The sequence below is a fragment of the Patiria miniata genome, unplaced genomic scaffold (assembly GCF_015706575.1).
Source record: "Patiria miniata isolate m_02_andy unplaced genomic scaffold, ASM1570657v1 HiC_scaffold_22, whole genome shotgun sequence".
Classification (NCBI taxonomy): Eukaryota; Metazoa; Echinodermata; class Asteroidea; order Valvatida; family Asterinidae; genus Patiria; species Patiria miniata.
Window position 1 is genome coordinate 659,930 of NW_024037061.1, and position 18,926 is coordinate 678,855.

Sequence of the window (18,926 nt, forward strand, 5' to 3'; positions counted from 1 at the left end):
CAAGCGTCAACAAGCGTCAACAAGCGTCAACAAGTTTTAGTAGTCGTTAAGTGCGCGTCAACAAATTTTTTATAGGCTTTTGAACAATAAAAACAGCTTTATATGGTAGAAAAAGCAATAATGATCATCTTCTGCATATCAATTAAAGTTAAAATTACTTAAAAAGTGGTTTTCCAGCGCGAAATCTACGACGGGTTTTTCGGTTTAGTATTGGCCGCCATCTTGTTTGAGATCTACATACTACGCATGCGTGGAGTGTACCATTCACGCATAGGGGTTTCTTTATACTATACGCATTGCGAAACCTCGTTTGGTTTTTGCATTGGGATTTTTTGGCAGACATTGTGAACAGTGTCAGTCGGCATATTTTTCAAATAATTAGCCAAGTACCGTGACCAAGTTTTGCATAATTTATAATTGAAAAAAAAATAGTTTTCCTAATGTGCAAAACACCAAACGAGGTATCGCAAAGCGTATCGTATAAAGAAACCCCTATGCGTGAATGGTACACTCCACGCATGCGTAGTATGTAGATCTCAAACAAGATGGCGGCCAATACTAAACCGAAAAACCCGTCGTAGATTTCGCGCTGGAAAACCACTTTTTAAGTAATTTTAACTTTAATTGATATGCAGAAGATGTTCATTATTGCTTTTTCTACCATATAAAGCTGTTTTTATTGTTCAAAGGCCTATACAAAATTTGTTGACGCGCACTTAACGACTACTAAAACTTGTTGACGCTTGTTGACCTTGTTGACGCGCTTTAGTAGGACCCGATCTGTGAGATGAAGGCGGCCAAGGGGAGATTGTTTCCAAATTAAGCTCGATATTTCAACTTAAATAACTCATGATTGAGCGAAACTTGTGAAGCGGAGAAATGGCAGCAAGGAGTGAAGATGGTGACAGGAAGCCAATCGTTACATGTGAGATTTTTTCAGCTATTGCTTTCTGCCTCAATCTGTCTCTGTCACTGTCAGATCTGTAAGACTGTATTGCTTTTTGTGTACTGCATCATTTTCGTGAAAATTGAAAAGGGTGAATCATATTCATAATAAAAAATAAATCAGTCCTTCATTTTTAAGGAGCGCGATCGCGCAGGCGCTCCTACTGCGCTCCTCGACTGTCTCGAAGGAGCGCCAAAAATAGCGCTCCTCAGAAATCCAAAAGAGGGCTCGTCAAACACGGGAAGTTTAAAAATAAGAAGTGATAAAAACGCAAGGATTTTAAGTCTTAAGCTACACGTATTTTTGGGTGTCGGACGCTTCGCCCCATTTCCACGTCGCCCCATGTCACTTCGCCCCTAACCACTTCGCCCCATCCCCACTTCGCCCCATCCCCACATCGCCCCATCCCCGCTTCGCCCCATCCCCACATCGCCCCATCCCCGCTTCGCCCCATCCCCACTTCGCCCCATCCCCACTTCGCCCCATGTACAATGTAGATTGGTTCCTCCAAGAGTGAAATTAGGATGTCAAAGGTATTGTCGTTCTCAGATAAGTGGGAGACGGGTTGGTATAGCCGGGTCTTTTAGGCCAAAAAAAAAATATTCGGTGTCTGGTCAGACCAAAGTTCCGGAATTGACGCGGCCACGCGGCTTGTTTTTGGGGGGGGGGCTTTTTTTTCTTCTTCAAGCTTGGATTGTATTACAGACAAGGTGGGGTACTATTTTGCTTTTTTGGTGGCCTCATGTACATTGGTGTCCTCCATAATTTGCCTTGTTCATTTGGTGGGCTAATTCTTTCCGTTGGTTAGCAATTAGTGTATCTGTTGGAATTGTTTTTAAGCCAATAAAATAGATGAGATTTTTTAAAAACTTTTTACATGTAACGGCTGGGGCGAAGTGGGGATGGGGCGAATTGGGGATGGGGCGAAGTGGGGATGGGGCGAAGTGGGAATGGGGCGAAGTGGGAATGGGGCGATGTGGGGATGGGGCGAAGTGGGGATGGGGCGAAGTGGTTAGGGGCGAAGTGACATGGGGCGACGTGGAAATGGGGCGAAGTGTCCGACATTCGTATTTTTCGTTGGTATAATGCCCAAACTCACGTTAATATGCCGCTGGACATCGCTAAAAATGAACGAACACCGAGCTCGTACGTACTGTATAAGATCGTGTGTGTACAGCGGTTGTATACTGTGCGTGCACAATCTGCAAATCGCATAGAGCTGCATGAAAACACGTGGGCCCGTACGTGCGAGTGCAGCAATGACTGGTTCCCGCTGCGCCGCGCACTAAGTCCCAATGAAGGCATGATGAAAATGCGGTAACCAGTCAATGTAAAAGTCGCGGGCGGTGCAATGCACTGCCGTACAGTGTTTTGCGTGCAGGCCGGACTGGAATAGACATCGTGAATGCCAAGAAAACAACGATTGAGAAGGACGATCTTTGCAAGCTTATTCACAGAACTTGATCTGTCTTGTCTGTGTATGTATTTCCCGTGTTCATGAATTTATTTTGAGGAAGTTTTACTGGTATGTGAAGTGAAACGATGCAGCGTGTTTCACCGAAATCCTATACCGTAAAACGAGTCTCATTGCCGGCCCACCACACACAGTGCATCACAAACGCTCGTACTAGTGCGAAGTTCAGACGTTGTTAGCCAGTTTCTCGTCGTGACTAGCATTGTGTATATGGCATACTTGACCTGCATTTTCCATTATTTTTAATATTATCGACGGCAAATATTTTCGATAAAACTTAAGGCAAGTTTGTGTCATTTTGAGGCCCTTTTTGTATAGCTTTCGTGGAGCAATTGAAATAGTTCTGGCTGAAAATGTCATGTAATTTTAACGAATCTGAAAGCAAATATTCAGTTGCTTTATGTGCTGTTTATTAACTCTCCATTTTCAAAGTATAATCAAGTGATGAACCAACTGACAACTGTATTAAAAAATGAAAGCCTAAGCAGTAGTCAAACCTTTTATTAATCTCCATTTAGTTAGTTTTTTAAAATAAATTTTACCTTGTCTTACAGTTACAAAAACGAAAAAACGCAACTCAAGTAACGCAACTTGAGCATATGTTATTATGCAAAAACTAATAATAATGCAGCCCCTTGAATAAATCGTTATATTCAAAATAAAACAAAAACAATGGTAACCCGTCGTTTTACCGCTGTTTATCCGTAGATTTTAAGGAGAGCGATTTGCTCTCCTCAAATATTTGAGGAGAGCGATTTATAGCTCTCCTGGATTTTCTTTAAATGAAGGACTGATAAATGGTAATCCTTACTTTTAGGACACCTCTATTTTTTACGAGTTCTGTTCAAAACTGACTTTTGCAGATGTCTGTCCAGTACCAAAGTGACTTTTGCAGGCTAAAGCAGTCTTTAGAAGTCAAGAAGGTGTCATTGCCAATTGTTCAGATGTGCCAAGAAGTATCAGAATGTCAATTTTGAGTGTCATTTAGTCAACTGTTTTGGTGAGTCTTTCCCTTCCTATATAGGAACGGGGTCCTAAAAGTAAGGATTACCAAATAAATAATAATAAATGAATTTATAAAGCGCTTTTACAAAATAAATCAAAGTGCTGTACAAGAGAGGACTTACTCCTAGAACTATGAGGCTCCGCGTGAGCGGAGCCTCATAGATCAAGAAGCCCGCAAAATTGCCTGCAGCACAAAACACTAATAAAGTACAAAAACGTCCATCAAAATGCAGCCATTTCACACAGAACCACTGCACAGTTTGCCCCTATACTCCGTACTTTATCTCTTGACATACTCACGTATCTTGTGCGGAACTAACATAGGTGGATTCTGTCGGTTTTCAGGCCAAAATGATGAAAAATATGCCCTTTCCGCACTGAGCCAACCTGACACTTGAAACGTGCACGCATATGATCGAGCGATGATTTTCGGTTCGCTCGGAGCGCGCCGCGGGGGGTACGGTACAAGCGAAATGATGTGCATGCGTACAAGTGCATGTACCGTACCCCCCGCGGCGCGCTCCGAGCGAACCGAAAATCATCGCTCGATCATAATGCGTGCACGTTTCACTGTGTCAGGTTGGCTCAATGCGGAAAGGGCATATTTTTCATCATTTTGGCCTAAAAACCGACAGAATCCACCTATGTTAGTTCCGCACAAGATACGTGAGTATGTCAAGAGATAAAGTACGGAGTATAGGGGCAAACTGTGCAGCGGTTCTGTGTGAAATGGCTGCATTTTGATGGACGTTTTTGTACTTTATTAGTGTTTTGTGCTGCAGGCCATTTTGCGGGCTTCTTGATCTATGAGGCTCCACTCACGCGGAGCCTCATAGTTCTAGGAGTAGAGAGGACTATGAAAGTATGACAACTGTATGATGTAAAGAATAAGAAGCTTTTAAGACGTTGCTTGAAAATGGTGAGAGATGGGCGCTGGCGCCCTACATTGTCCTACTCCTAGTCAGAAAGTGCTGCCTTTTTCAGATGTTATTTTCGTGAAATTTCCAGATTCGTTTGCATACGTTTGCGTATCAAAATTTCAACATGAAATTTCAAGAAAATTAGACATCTGAAAAAAGCAGCACTTTCTGATTAGCCCTAAGACTAGAGGGTTAGTTTGCTTCTAAAGCAAAAATAAACAACAAACTAAGCCTAAATGTGAAAATCAAAATGTGACAAAGTTTGACATGTTTTTGTACATGGTGGGAGTGTGGCCTTTATTTACAGAGGTAGTTCAGTAAATTGGCCACATTTATGGGGCTGGAGCATCCCTAGGTGCAGCCTAGCTCTAACGTTACTGAGTCTGAGTGGAGCTCTGGAACTTAGGGGCGATCGTGTAGTGTAGGGCTCCTCTTTAGGCGCCTATCAAATGCGCCAAGTTGTGCCATCCATTTCATTGCTGATTGTTAAGAACGCGCCTTTTTTTTTTATTAAAGTTTATAATAATAACTATTTTATTCAATTACATTTTGTTCACTTCAGATCACGGTGATCAGGAGCTTTTCTCTTCAATCCGAGCGGAGGTTTTTAACACTCTACCCAGGGACCCAGTAGAATGGCGCAGGTGAACAGGAAACATTTAATCATGGTCCATATGGGCTTAAAAATATCTCTAGTGTCCAAGCTTTCTTTCTTAATTTCCTTGGGTTTCTAAAATTTTCAATTTCATTCAGTTTCTCTCCTTAGTAAGGTACAGCTTGCCGTAAAAGGAAAGAAGTGGAAAGGCACAGACATTTTTTCTTTTTTCTTTCTGCAAAGTCTGTTTTAAAGTTCTGTCGAGGGATCACAAAAAAGGTAAGTGTTCACTTACAATTCACATGCATCCCTATGAGAATTGTATTCGTTTTGCTGAAAGAACACTTACCTTTTTTTGTGATCCGTGAACAGAACTTTAAAACGGCGTTTGTGCTCAAAATGCCAAAATGCTCATAACTTGAAAAGTACATGAGTGATTTGAATGATTCTTGTACTGAAAGAAAGCTTAATAACTGGGCTTTCGTATCCTAGATTTTGAAAGTACTACAGGCAAACTTCATTCAAAAATTTGTCCTACCATTTGGGTTGTGTTTTTTTTTTACCCACCCTGTAGAAGTGGATGTTGACTCATTTGTATTGATTAGTCATACTTGCTTGTGTTTTGAACTCTTGAAAAACATCTTTCCCCCTCTCCCCCCCCCCCCCCAGATCTTATGGCAGAGGGCCCAAGTTGATCTTCATGGATGTCACCTTTGTTCCCTTCACCCCCGATCAGTTGGCCAAAGAAAACGAGCGCACCCTCTTCAGAAAGCCCTGCTTTCACATCTACTTCACGGACTGTGCAGTGAGTACAAACGCAGTTTAGACAGACACAGAGAAATGGCTGTTCATCGGCAAAACCTAGTGTCATCTTTGTACTTAAATGTATCGCACTGACTGATTCATCGACTGACTGATCAAAGGGCACTTGTGAGTGGGCTAAATCTGGCCCATTGTGAAGATCAGATGCATAAAAAGAACTGAACTAGTGAGGCTGAGCTATAATATTTTTCTGGTGAGCTGGACAAACTTCTCAGAAGATTTACGTGCATACTGCAACGAAAAAAAATTGGAAACTGAATATGTATGACATATAGTAAAACAAATATAACATGGTTTATTTCAGGTGGACAGTCGATATTAGCTCCCCTTGTATTAATGTTCACAAACAATTTCCCTCGGCTTTGCCTTGACAACTACTTGTAGTTTGTCAACTTCCAATACCTCGGGTAGCGAACCCTGATTGTCCACCCTCAAACCGTCTTATATTTGTATAAAGTTTCCCAGTGGAACGTACATATACCAGGCGTTCTGACTTTTGAGAAGTTCCCTAAGATACAGACTTTATTCCTTGCAATTACTTAATCATCTGAACTGATCCCACTGTCAGGATGCCGATGCCTACAAGCTGGTTGTCAAGGACGACATCACCGCCTGGCAACAGAGCTTGAAGGAGCGCAACGTGTCGGAATGGCTGATCGTTCTCGTGGAAACGGCCAATCTGAAGCGAGGGAACAAGTCCAAACTCCTGCCGCGAACGTCGGTGTTGGACAAAATCAGAAGTGACTTCTGCAGCAAGCAAGAAAGGTTGGTGGCTATCTAACAAGCTTGTAACTTGCTTATAATCATAGTTTGAATGGAAAGCTTGAGGCTTTAATTAACCCTAACCGCCCTGAATCCTTCAAAATCCTCTTTTCCAAAGTGTTTATACATCAATGAAGGGCAAAATCAAGTATTGATTTATACATCATTTTGAATATTTTTCTGTCGCTGCAGAAGAGTGATCGTTCTCAATGAGCCCAATAATCCCGTACCCACCAATCGCTCGTTAGAGTCCTGGCAACTCTTCATCCAGCGTCTGCGGGAACTGCTCCTGGCGGCCTACAGTCGCGTCTTGTTGCGCTTTGAGGAGATCGTCCGTGCCGAGAGGGAACGACGGAACGACAGGGGGTGGGACTTTTGCAAGTATTTCCTTCTCCAGGTAAAAAGGCCCTGAATATCAATGTAAAGGCTGAATTTGATGTCACAAAATAGTCAAATTTAACAGAGTCACAATGTGTTCAACATGCGTGAACTTGCAGCAAGAATACAGGGTGAGTAAAAAAAAAACGAAACCCAAATGGCAGGAACGATTTTCGAAGTTGGCATCTCTGCATTCTGCTGTTGGTTGAGTTCGCATTTACATGTAACCTTCCAACCTTCCTTATGAATATTTACGTCTTTCAGCTTGAAGAGGAGCTTGCAGTTGCTTTTCTGCCCTTATGAATATTCATTTCTTTGTCCCGTAGGAGGAGCTAGCATTCACCTTTCAGCTTTTCCATTTTGAGGAGGATGCCCTGGTTCAGTATGATGAGTTAGATGCCCTGTTCTCACAGTTTATCATCAACACACACGCCGGAGGTATGTACCATTTAAAAAACAGCATCGGAGATAATAAAGATCATTGACAGTTATCAGTATTAATAATAATACCAGATTCTTGTATAGCGCATGTATAGACAATTAGGTACTCAAGGCGCTGGAAATTATGTCTATTATTAAAGACAGGTAAATGCAGTTTATGAGAAATATGAGACCCATTATATGTAGCACCTTTATAAGGGTTTACAAGGTGCTGTGGCGAATATTGCAGCCACTGCCAGAAACACAGGGGCAAACCCCTTCTCTTAGCGACAAGTGTTACTGGGTTCTTTTACGTGCATTACACAGCACACGGGACCTACGGCTTTACGCCCCAACCGAAGGACGAAGCAATAATTAATGGTAAAGTGCCTTGCTCAAGAGCACAAGCACCCTGTTACCACGGTCAGGATTCGAACCCATGTACCATGGCACACGAGTCCAACACCGTAACCATTGGACCACAGCACCCCACTTATTTATTGGCATCCCACTTATTTACAGACTTATTTATTGCTGTACTCTGTGAACAATGCCACAGTTGTATCCTGCTGCAGTTGGTGACCACAGACTCTGAGGCAGTTTGGCCTTGAGATTTTGGCCTGATGGATCTTGCTGCACCGAGCAGGCTTGTCATTTTGACAAGTGTTGCACATCGCAGCGTTGAGCAGGGTTTCTAGCCAAAATACTTAAAGGGTTAGGGCTATATTTTAAACTTTCAATATCTTTTCTTCAACAAACTGCCTAGAATTTTTTTTAAACAGAAAATATGTCACAAAATTGTACAAGCAGTATTCTAAGGGTAACCCGCCTTCCAAAATTTCAGAGCTCAAGAAAGAAAGAAGATCCCAATAAAAAAATTCTTCAACCTCCTTCCCACAGACAATCCTGCCTGGCTGTCCTCCTTCGTCGCCCCATGCACCTGCTGGGACGGCCTCAACCTCCTCCCCAGTGTTATTGACGGCAAGCGATCGCTTCTTGAGACCGGTAACGTCGCGCTTCTGGAACTGCGTAACTACCTCTTTGCCCGTCAGTGCGTGCTGCTGTTCACCATGCAGAGGCCATGGGAAGTGGCGCACAGAGCCCAGTCATATCTGCACAACTGTGTACAGGAATTGAAAATGTTAGAGGTAAGGTTTTGACCAAAGCCTCTAAATATTTTTTTTTCCAATTTTATTTTCAAAGTTGCAGTGGATAGAACTTTAAAATGGTGTTTGTGTTTAAAAATTCCGTAACTTGAAAAGTGCACGAGTGATTTGAATGTTCTTGTACTAAAAGAAAGTTTATGAATTGGGCTTCCATATCCTTTTTTTTGAAAGTGCTAAAGTATGCAGAACATCACTAAAACAACATTCCAAACATTGGGTTTCGTTTTTTTTTTTACTCACCCTGTATGTTGCAACAGTCAGTCTCCTATTTTTTCTTCTCCACAGGTTTCCATGCCGACAGGGAGCATGGCATGCTGGGTCTTTCTGAGTTGCCTGGAAGTGTTGCAGTCCTGTGAGAAGTACACGGACTCGTCCAACGTTGAGAATTATTCCCACTTCACAGCCAGCCTGTGGGTGTACGCTCAGACTAAGGTATGGGAATCTACCCTGTGTCTCAATTATAACTGGCCTATTGGTTAGGGTTCGTGACTCATGATCAGAGAGTCAGGGGTGCAAATCTAGCTGCTGGACCTATGTTGTGTCCTTGGGCAAGCCACTTCACCTCTACTTGTCTCTCTCCACCCAGGAGTATAAATGGGTACCGACTTCATGGCACGCTGCATTGTGAATCGCCCAAATTGAAGGTTAACCTATTTGTCCCTGTACTGCCCCAAACCGCCCTAAACCGCCCTTCCTATACTCATTGCATCGCTCAAAACCGCCCAGCAATGCATGCTTTTATAAATTCATCAATGAGTACATAGAATGTAATACATTGTAGTACAGGTATTGATGGTCAATGTCGTTTTAACCCTCGTTGCAGTTACGTGAACTAGGGGAGCTGTGTGGTCTGATGCCGGACTCCACCTCCAACTCGGACCAGCTGCACCTTGTTGTAAATCTCCTCTCGGGCATGGGCCAGACTCAAGAAGCCAGCGTGATCGAGAACAGCCCCAATCAGAAACTCAGGGAGGCTCTGAGCTCGTCGGACTCATTCCAGAAACACTACTTGGTAAGTAGTGATGCGCAAAACGTCTTGATAAGCACTGGCTGAAAAATGTTCACCAAAGTCTCAAAACATCTTGAGACTAGTGCCCAATTGCATGGCTTTGCTTACTGTTGGCAAAACTCCCAATTACTGTCGCCGAAAATTCAGTGCTTAATGTTCACGCATTCTTCCTGTAACTACAGAATATGTGCTTACAGGGAGTACTACAGGCAGATAGGATCATTTGCATTTATCCCAAAATCACAATCAAATTATTATCGAAAAGCTGACTTGGTTTAAAGATTGCACTGGTACTAAACACCCCGTGAAATGATTCCGTCTGGCTTGCTGTCATTTAGAAGAAATCAAGAAATGTAGGTGATTTTCAATTGATCAGTCAATTGACTCATCTTTGGAAATAAAGAGCGATATCAATGAAATTGTGTTTCATGATCAAAAAGTTGTTCATTATTTTCGTAGTTTTTTTTTAAAGTTTAATATCCACTGAGCTGAAACTTCCTCAGGTTAGGGTTTGAACATTCTTCTTTGGATTTTGAGTGGTGTTATTATTGGAAACGAACAAAATGCACGAAAAGCAAATGATTCTAATACTCTGTGTGTACTTTATCGTAATTTTTACACTTTCATTTTACGCTCAAAGGAACTTTCTGAGTTGGCCATGGGAACTTTTAAGCATATCAAGCGCATGAGATCAGCCCGGCTCATTGGAAAGGACCTTGCCACTTTTTACATGTGAGTGTCATTTGCCTTTTAATTTTCCTTTCAATAGTTTTGTCAGTTGTTTCAACAATGCCTTCATTGTAATATTCTCAAAATGCACAAACATAGTAATTTGATACATATCACTATTTGGATACTTTTACAATTGTACGTCAATATTAGGTTTTGCCCTTCACCGACGTATAAACACTGTTTACTCAATGTGTTACCTCCCTGATTGAAAGTTGGAAAAAATCACTCGGGTGGGACTCGAACCCACGACCTCCTGCTTTCTAGTGCAGATGTCTTACCACTCGACCACCGAGCTTGCAGGATCAGATGGCTGGTTCGAATCTGACGTACATAGCAGCGGGTACCGCAATTTAACTATTCATAAGATGAATTTGCGTCCGGGTGATGTAAATCAATATTAGATTTTGCCCTTCATCGACGTTTAAACACTGTATACTCAGTGTGTTACCTACCGAGTGAAAGTTGGAAAAAAGACCCTGAGTATACAGTGTTTATACTTCAGTGAAGGGCGAAATGTAATAGTTTACATCATCCCGACGCAAATTCCATCTTATGTACAATTGTATGAATTTGGCAATTTCTTTCCCATTTATTTAAGGAAAAAGGGAGAATGGACGAAAGCGGAGACGTTCCTGATTGACGCGGTCCGCATCTATGAGAAGGAGGGCTGGCATCTGCCTGTCACTAACACTCGAAGACAGATTGCAACATGCCAAAAGGAACTGGGCAACAAGCATAAATATCCTTTACAAAATCTGACACTTAACTCCTTTGTTTCTCATGAATATTCAAACCCAGAACTGAACACTCTATTAAATTATGCATCATGAATATTCAAATTCAAGACTGCTTACTTTTTTATCATACAATTATCATATATGTAAAGGTACTTATTATTAACAATGATTCTGGAGTCAGCGATGTAGGTGAAGCTGATACGAAACCAAAGCTTTGAAACCTCTAAGAATCCATGAAATTCATAAAGTAGCGCCCTCGCTCGGTTGTGCTAACACCGATTAGACCTTAACTGGATGGTTCGTGCACATATCTCAAGACCTGCTGCCTCCTGGCTGGCGACTGTGCATTAGCCATGCAGGAGAGGCTGGAGTTCCTTCAGGAGATGCTGAAAATAGCCAAGGAACTGGCTGAGGAACGCGGGGAACCAGACGACGAGGAGCAATCACGTGAGGAACCAAAATCAAAGTTCCGAAAGCCAATATCAAGAATCAAACTGAAAACGGGTTACCAGCCAAACATAATGGGATGTGCACTGCTTGCGACTGGTTCCCACTATTTTGATGCTTAGAACATTAATCTTACTTAGCAGTATTTTTCTGCTTATCATTTCTGTGAAATTAGGCCCTGATAATTTTGGTTTTTTTTATAAAATAGACACTCTTGGATGGAAACTTTTCAACAAAGAAGTAAAAAAGAAATTCAATTTTTCTTTAGTTTTAATTTTTTTTTCTAGTCCCAGTGACCACTGATATGACCAAGTGTCACTTCTGAGCCGGCAGTGCTATTGTATAGGATTACCCGTATTGTAAAATTATAGGCTAACTTGGGTTTATTATGTACATAGATGTCGGCTTTCTAGTAACTGAATCATGCCATGCGGCACTCACAACGTGACCTACTGGGCCTACATGTTATAGACCGCTCAATGCGGGCCGCAAACCATTTTTATTCGCACTGCGCGCAGTGACTCTTCACTAAATAGTGCACCATGTGAATTTCCATTCTGTTTCAGTTCCTTTCGGGTTTTTTCAAAATGGCTTAACCAACCCGACCCGACGCAAAACCAAAACCGTCCCAACCCGACTAAAATGATGGACAAACCTACCTGACCTGTCTCGAAGTCGGTTTCGGGTCGGGTCGGTTTCGGTTTGGTGTCGGGTTTGCACAACATTAATCAGGAATCCCCCGTATTGAATAGAATTTTATGCGTTGTGGGGCCAGGTTACTAGGCTTTCCGTGTCTTGTTTCGGTCAGTTTCAGTAATTGCACTATATTTTGGAACACGCTTTTCTTGTTTCTAGTGAAAGTAGCACTGGTCCCGCTCTATTCGGTGGCTCGTCTTACAAGTATCGACCTGAAACCGGAAGACGGGAAACTAGGAAAGAACGAAGGAGGTGAAATCTTCTTGCGTATCCATAGCAACCTCCCAGAAACCGTCGCAGTGGACAAAATCACCCTGGCGGTCAACCACGAGACGCAGGATGCTGAGGACCAATCGAATCAGCTCCCGCTCCCAAAGAGCCAATCACAGAGCAGCTTCAAGAGTCTCTCACCAACGGTCGACCAATGGGGGACGGTGACAGACGGGTACCTGCGTTCTATCTTCCTGGGCAACCAGCAGACCATGATACCGGAATTGATGCAGGACATCAGGTACCAGACCAAGGACGGCAAGCGGAACTTGGACTGTGCCATCATCTACTGCAAGAACGCCTCGTCTGTGTTGAGAAGAGAGGACAGCTCCTCGTCTCTGGGGAAAAGTTTTGAGGTCCTTCAGAAGGAAGATTGCAGTCACCCGTTGCACTTGGAGCATGTGGAGATCAAACCAGGAGATAACACATTATCGTTTGCATTCAAGGTGAGAATGCTTATAAAATGGTTAGCTATATTGAAGTACTCATAGTAGAGTACATATTTTAGTACTCGTAGTTGTACTCATGAAAATGTACTCGTACTCCTACTTTTGCAAATGTTCTCCTGCAAGAATTGATTTTTTTTAAGAGCTACATGCAGGAAAAGAACCAGTTTTCTACTTCCTGGGAGGCTTCTGCTTTTCTTTAATGCCTGATTTGACAGCAAAAAAAACCAATGAGAATACGTGACATATTGGAATTTGCTCCTATTTGTGAAAAGTGCTTGTACTCGAATTTGAGTATATTTTTGGTACCTGTGCTTGTGGAAAAAATTACCTTGTACTCGTACTCACGACAAAGTACTCGTACTCATGCTACACAACTTGGCTACAACACTGTACATGTTGAATCAGTTTTTATTCCTGAGATTTTTGGTACTATTACTTTTTTTCATTTTCAAGCCACAAATACTTTTAAGAACGTGATCAGTTTGATCTTTTTTGCCCATTCTCGTGCCTAATATTTGATTAATCCTTTTAATTCTAGAGATTTGTGATACATGATTATGATTTTTTTCCAGCTATGAATACTTATCAGAATGTGATCAAAAGAACTGTTTTGGTTTTTGTCACAGGCATCGGATAACGGCCTGTACTCTTGTAAACAGTTGATGATGCAGTTAGGGGGAGTGGAGTTATTGCTGCCCAGCATTCAGCCGACTATCGGCATGGAGGTGTCTAGTCCAGACCCACAACTGACTGTAACTCCTAAGAATGGTAAATACATCAGTCGAGACTCTGTGGGTCTATTTGTCCTGGTGTCTGTCTGTCAGGGTGTTTGGGTGGGTGTATGACACTGAGAGTTCTGGGTCACATTTTAAGCATCGTTATTTCTTTTGATCCTTGTACATGTAGATTCCATTCTTCGAGACTCTGTCTTTTTGTCTTGGTGTCGGTCTGTCTGTCTGTCACGGTGTCTGTAAGAGTGTACATGTACAGGTGGTGCAAAAAGAAGGAAACCCACTTTTGACAGCAATTTTCACCTGCTTGTTGAGCATATTTCAAAAATTCAATTTAATGGTATCAAAATATTGATCTTTAAACATAAGTGACGAAAAACTGATTGCATAGTTTGTCTCTGAGATATGATAGTTTAAAAATTTCATATGCCAAACTGTTTGTCCACGGACGGCTTTATTCCATCCGCTTGACTGAGCTCCGGAGCTTGATTTGAAGACAAAAATACTGCGCTAGACTTACACATGGACAACAGTGATTTTGGTGACTTGTATTCAAATTAGCAAAGTAACACTATTCTTTCGATTTGTTTGAAAATGTTTTTTCACCACATATGGTTGAAGAGCTATACTTCGCTACATTTAAAAAAAAAAAAATTCAAATACGTTAAGTCAGTAGGTTAAAATTCCTGTCCAAAGTGGGTTTCCTTCTTTTTGCACCACCCTATATGTTACTGAGAGCTCTGAATCACATTCTAAGCATCTTTATTTCTTTTGGTTTTTTCGTAGGTTCTGTTCTTCTAGCTGGTATCCCTCAAGAGATCTACCTGACAATCTTCGCTGGTTACTACACCGTTACGTCACAGGACACCCTGTCTATCCAAACCCTGGGCCGGCTCCGGGCCCTACCTGCCGACGAGGCGGATGGATACGGCGTGAGAACAGAGGAGAGCGGCGCTACGGTCAGCCTGCCGGATATCCCTGCCTTCCAGACTAGAGAGTTCAGCGTGATGGTCATGACGTTGCTTGTGGATTCAGGGGCGGAGCCTGGCGAGGAAGAGGAGGAGGAGCTAACGGAACAAAAGGTGAAGATGGAGAGAACAGACCAGTAGAAGGATCCATTTTATTCTTAATTAATTTAATTCTATCTAGTTACGATACCAATAGAAAGATTGGGATAAAAACCTTCAGACTGACAGAGTAGCAAGTCATCAAAAGTCGTCTTGTTTCAAGTCAAGTCAAAACGACGTTCGACAAAGGCATGCTCTTTTTCAGTGTTTGCTCCCCTAGTCACCTGATTTGACATGTGGTTGACATGTAGTTGACATGTGATAATTAATTTGACATGTGATAATTGTTGTTTACAAGTTTATATGATGTATTTTGTCACTTTTTGATAATTGATAACGAATCAAACCCTTTAATGGTTGCCAATAACATGATACTTACCTTACCTATGTGATTTGACATGTACTTGGCAAGTGATTTGACATTTAGTTGACATGTGATTTGACATGTAGTTGACATGTACTTGACAAGTGATATATTTGACATGCAGATGTAGTTGACAGGATTTGACATGTACTTGACATGTGATTTGACATGTACATGTACTTGACATGTGATTTGACATGTGATTGACATGTGATTTGACATGTTGACTTGTGATGAGAAGGATATAAAACTGAAAGGCTTTTCCCAAATGTGATCAGAAATGTCACATTTTGCCTTCGCAGATGACCATCTGGTGTCCGTGGTCAGAGACGGTTATAGCCACGCTGACGTTCCAGCAGCCGTTCCACATCAAGCATCAGCTCCATACAGCTGGCAAGAGGTCAGAGGTCATCTTTAGTTCTATTTTTAGCATCCAACTTGGACCAGTAATGCTGATTTCCTTTCCCCTTGCATTTTGTTTTTCAGTTTTGGCCAAAAAAAATGAAAATGTTTTAAACTTGCTGGGGAGCTGTCTAAGGGGCACCAAACCACATTCCAACCCGATTTCGAGACATATGTGCCATTCTAAGGAAATATTGTGTGTATAAAAAATGTAATTTTTTCTTTAAAATGTTGGGAAAAAAATGTAAATAAGCCTATACACAATCCTAATGTAATCTTCATTGTGGTTTTTGTGTGCAGAAAGCTTGTACAGCTGTCGGTGGATAACATTTGCAGCATGCAGTTCATGCTAACGTCGCCTGAGCTTACATCAGATGGTCCAGTGCAGTTGCAGAGTGTTAACGGCAAGAATGCCACTGCTGTAAGTACATGAACTACACGGAAAAAAAACGATCTCTGCCACTTCCACAAATCGTCAAATATTTGCCTATTCCTTCCATGATGTCTGAACACTCTCCCATTTTGTCAATGACTTCATTCAAGGGGCGCTAGTCAGAAGCCATAAACCCGTATGCCATGTAGCCAGGGATCACGCCCAAAGTCATAATGCTAGCAACATTAGCAATGCTGCAAAACTGGGAAATAGCAAAGTATGATCACTCAGAGAGGATACAATATTACAAGTTGTCAAATCAACCACTTTGGAAATTGGCTTGGTTATGGTTTTTGCCTCAGACGCTGTGCGCCGGCCAGACTATGTCATACGTCTGGTTTCTCAGCGACTCGCAGCAGCAGACAGACGAGGCGGAGTTCCGATTCACCCTGACGTATACTGCACTAGGGGAGGGGGACACCGTGCCAAACGGGGAGGGGAACACTGTGACAAATGGGCAGGGGGAGCCACAGCAACTTAGCCACAGTTTCAACCTGAAGGACTACAAGGTGAGTTGGAGACATTTGAGAGGTTAGATTTGCAAGAACTTGCTAGACCCTTTGCCTCATCCCACGTTGCGTCATGGATAGGCACGTGAATGTCACACAAAAATGCGTTGGCAATGCAGTGGCAATACACGCACAACTGCTAGCTTGCCGTATGCAATGCAAAACAAGTGGGTTTGTGGCATTCCTCGGAACATCAAGAAAAGGAGGGAAAAATGTTAAAGATTGATAACGAAGTATTTTTATTAGAGGTCACATAATAGACTGTCATGATAGACTTGAGCAGATTATCTCATTAAACGTACAATTTTTTCCAGCTTTCGTTTTAAACCCTTCTTCAACGCTTCTTCAACGAGACTCTCTGTTCTTTCCTAGACGAAGTACATGGTGAGCTCGACAATCGCACCGCCCTCTAGTGATGAGTTCTGTCGCGCAGGGACCCTCTGCAGCCTTCAGCTCCACATCCAGTCGGCCCTCGACGACCACCAGCCAATCACAGACCAGAACAGCCCGTCACTCATGTACCAGGTGCTGGCTGACAAGCACATGTGGGCCGTCTGTGGGCGGAGCACCGGGGTCGTTGCCATGCCGACCAGCCAGGAGGGCGTGGATGTGTCGCTGGAGGTCATGCCCTTATTGGCTGGTTTCCTGCCCGTGCCAAAGGTCAAACTCACCAACTACATAACAGGAACCCAAGAATTATCAGGTATGTCATTTCTACTTCAAGAGAAAGCAAACTTTTAATTTTCAGATCACCTTTTGTTTAATGGGCTCCATGCATGAACTAGAGAGGGCGCTTTCTTACCAGTTTCAAGAGGCCCATGGATGAGATATACTACATGTGCGTACTGTGTACATAAAGCGCGAAGTATGCATGACTTATTTTTAAGCTCTGGCAACAGAGCATCTACAAGTCACTCGGGTTTTGGTCGGTCGGTCCCCAAAAAATGACCAAAAACTAACTCACCCATAAAACTGTAAGTACCAAATTGTTACTATCCAAAAAAAAGCAAACAAAATACATTAAATACTTGACAAATTTTTCAAACAGTTGCAAACTCTTGTTACTTTTAGGAACCCAACCCGTCACACAAGTTGTCCTGAATCAACCAAGCGAGGGCAGTATAATCCCTGACGGCACCACCGCTTCCAGTGAGCTAGACGGCCCCGCTGCGTCGAGCATGAACGGTCTGACTGAGCCGGTGTCCCACATCCCGGCAGCCACTGAAAAGACTAGTCCTGCTTCCCTGGTGCCCTTCGCAGCCGGTCAGGTGTACTACCGAAGCCTGGCGACCCAGGTTCGAGTCCTACCCGAGTCCGATATCACCGTTTTAGATGTAGCCGTTCAGTGAACTGTTCATAACATCAGTAACTTTGGTCTGGTTCCCAGGTGGCTCGGCAGTGCTGTAATATAGACGCTCATCCCAGTCACCAGTCTAAGACTGTTTTAACCCTCCTGCTGTTTTAACAGTCACAGACAGTCGAAAGTTCAATCCACTTCCCCTGCCAAGCCTTTTACACAGACTAGTCACAAACAGTCGGATCATATTTTGAGCAAGCACTCTGACTGGTCAAATGGAGTCAACAGACAAAGCATGCAACTGGTGGCACAGCGGACTTATCAATCACCTACAGTCAAAGCACAGGTGTATCAAGTTACATAAACGGTCACAGCCAGTCAATCCTGCTTTAAGTAGGCTGGGAGCTCTTAACTGTTGATAACAGTAACTTGATTGATTTTGACTGAAAGGACAATTTGGCACAGAATGCATGTTTGAATAGGAGGGTTAATAGTTGTGGTTCATTTATGAAAGCTTGGCTTTAGTTTTGGCTGTGGCTCTTGCAATAGATTCAGCACTGGAAAGCCTTGAATGGCTGCAAAAAGAGACCATGGCTTAAAATTCAATCTCAAGATTTCATGTAAACCGCACTGTCGAGTTAAGACATTTATGAAATCATGGCTTTGGCTGTGGCTCTTGCAATAGCTTCAGCACTGTTCTGAAGCCTCAAAAGATTGCAAAAGAGTGGCTATAACTTATACTTCTCATTTAAAGTTTAATGTACATACAGCTGAAAGTCACTAAGACATCAGTTTAAAAGTCAAGGACATCATTAAGCCGTAAACTCGTACTGAAATCCAGATTTCACAAAATGGACGTAGCTGCACACTTATAATTATACCCAGTATTGTATATAAATGCTGAAATGAAAGCTGTGTATACTTTATGTACATGTGCCTGTGATTGTAAATTGTTCTCAATTATATGTGCAATACGTATACAATGTAGATGTGAATTACATTTTCCCAATATATGAACAGTAATTATTAAAAGGTTAATTTGGATCAACAAAAAGTGAGACTAACCCCTTGTAATTTTTTCAATTTTCGTCAAAAAATTAAATTGCTCTAAACTTCCTGGAAAGATGCTTAAGGAACCCTAGAATGCATCCCAACTGGATTTCTGGAAAAATTGCCTTTGAAAAATAATAATGCGTCAATATTTTGGGAAAAATCAGTCAAAATTATACATTTTTTTCTTCAAAAAATGATTAATTTTGCCCTAATCTTCGAAATGTTAGCTGTCTCAATAGTGA

General features: G+C 42.2%; 1 protein-coding gene across 2 annotated transcripts; it reads left to right on the forward strand.

The window, feature by feature from the left end:
• Positions 1-783: 783 nt before the first annotated feature.
• On the forward strand, positions 784-18,685 carry LOC119730272 (trafficking protein particle complex subunit 10-like). Of its 2 annotated transcripts, none has more exons than XM_038203080.1 (20): positions 784-925; positions 4,908-4,989; positions 5,610-5,745; positions 6,331-6,527; positions 6,717-6,921; positions 7,229-7,340; positions 8,223-8,470; positions 8,774-8,920; positions 9,312-9,500; positions 10,138-10,229; positions 10,828-10,968; positions 11,274-11,413; positions 12,269-12,825; positions 13,455-13,596; positions 14,346-14,641; positions 15,269-15,390; positions 15,693-15,813; positions 16,128-16,334; positions 16,707-17,037; positions 17,406-18,685. In XM_038203080.1, exons 1-20 carry the CDS (start codon positions 880-882, stop codon positions 17,681-17,683), a joined length of 3,789 nt encoding a protein of 1,262 aa, XP_038059008.1. In that variant the 5' UTR covers positions 784-879; the 3' UTR covers positions 17,684-18,685. The 2 variants fall into 2 exon arrangements, with proteins under 2 accessions (XP_038059008.1, XP_038059010.1); XM_038203082.1 differs by having other exon boundaries at positions 15,293-15,390.
• Positions 18,686-18,926: the final 241 nt, after the last annotated feature.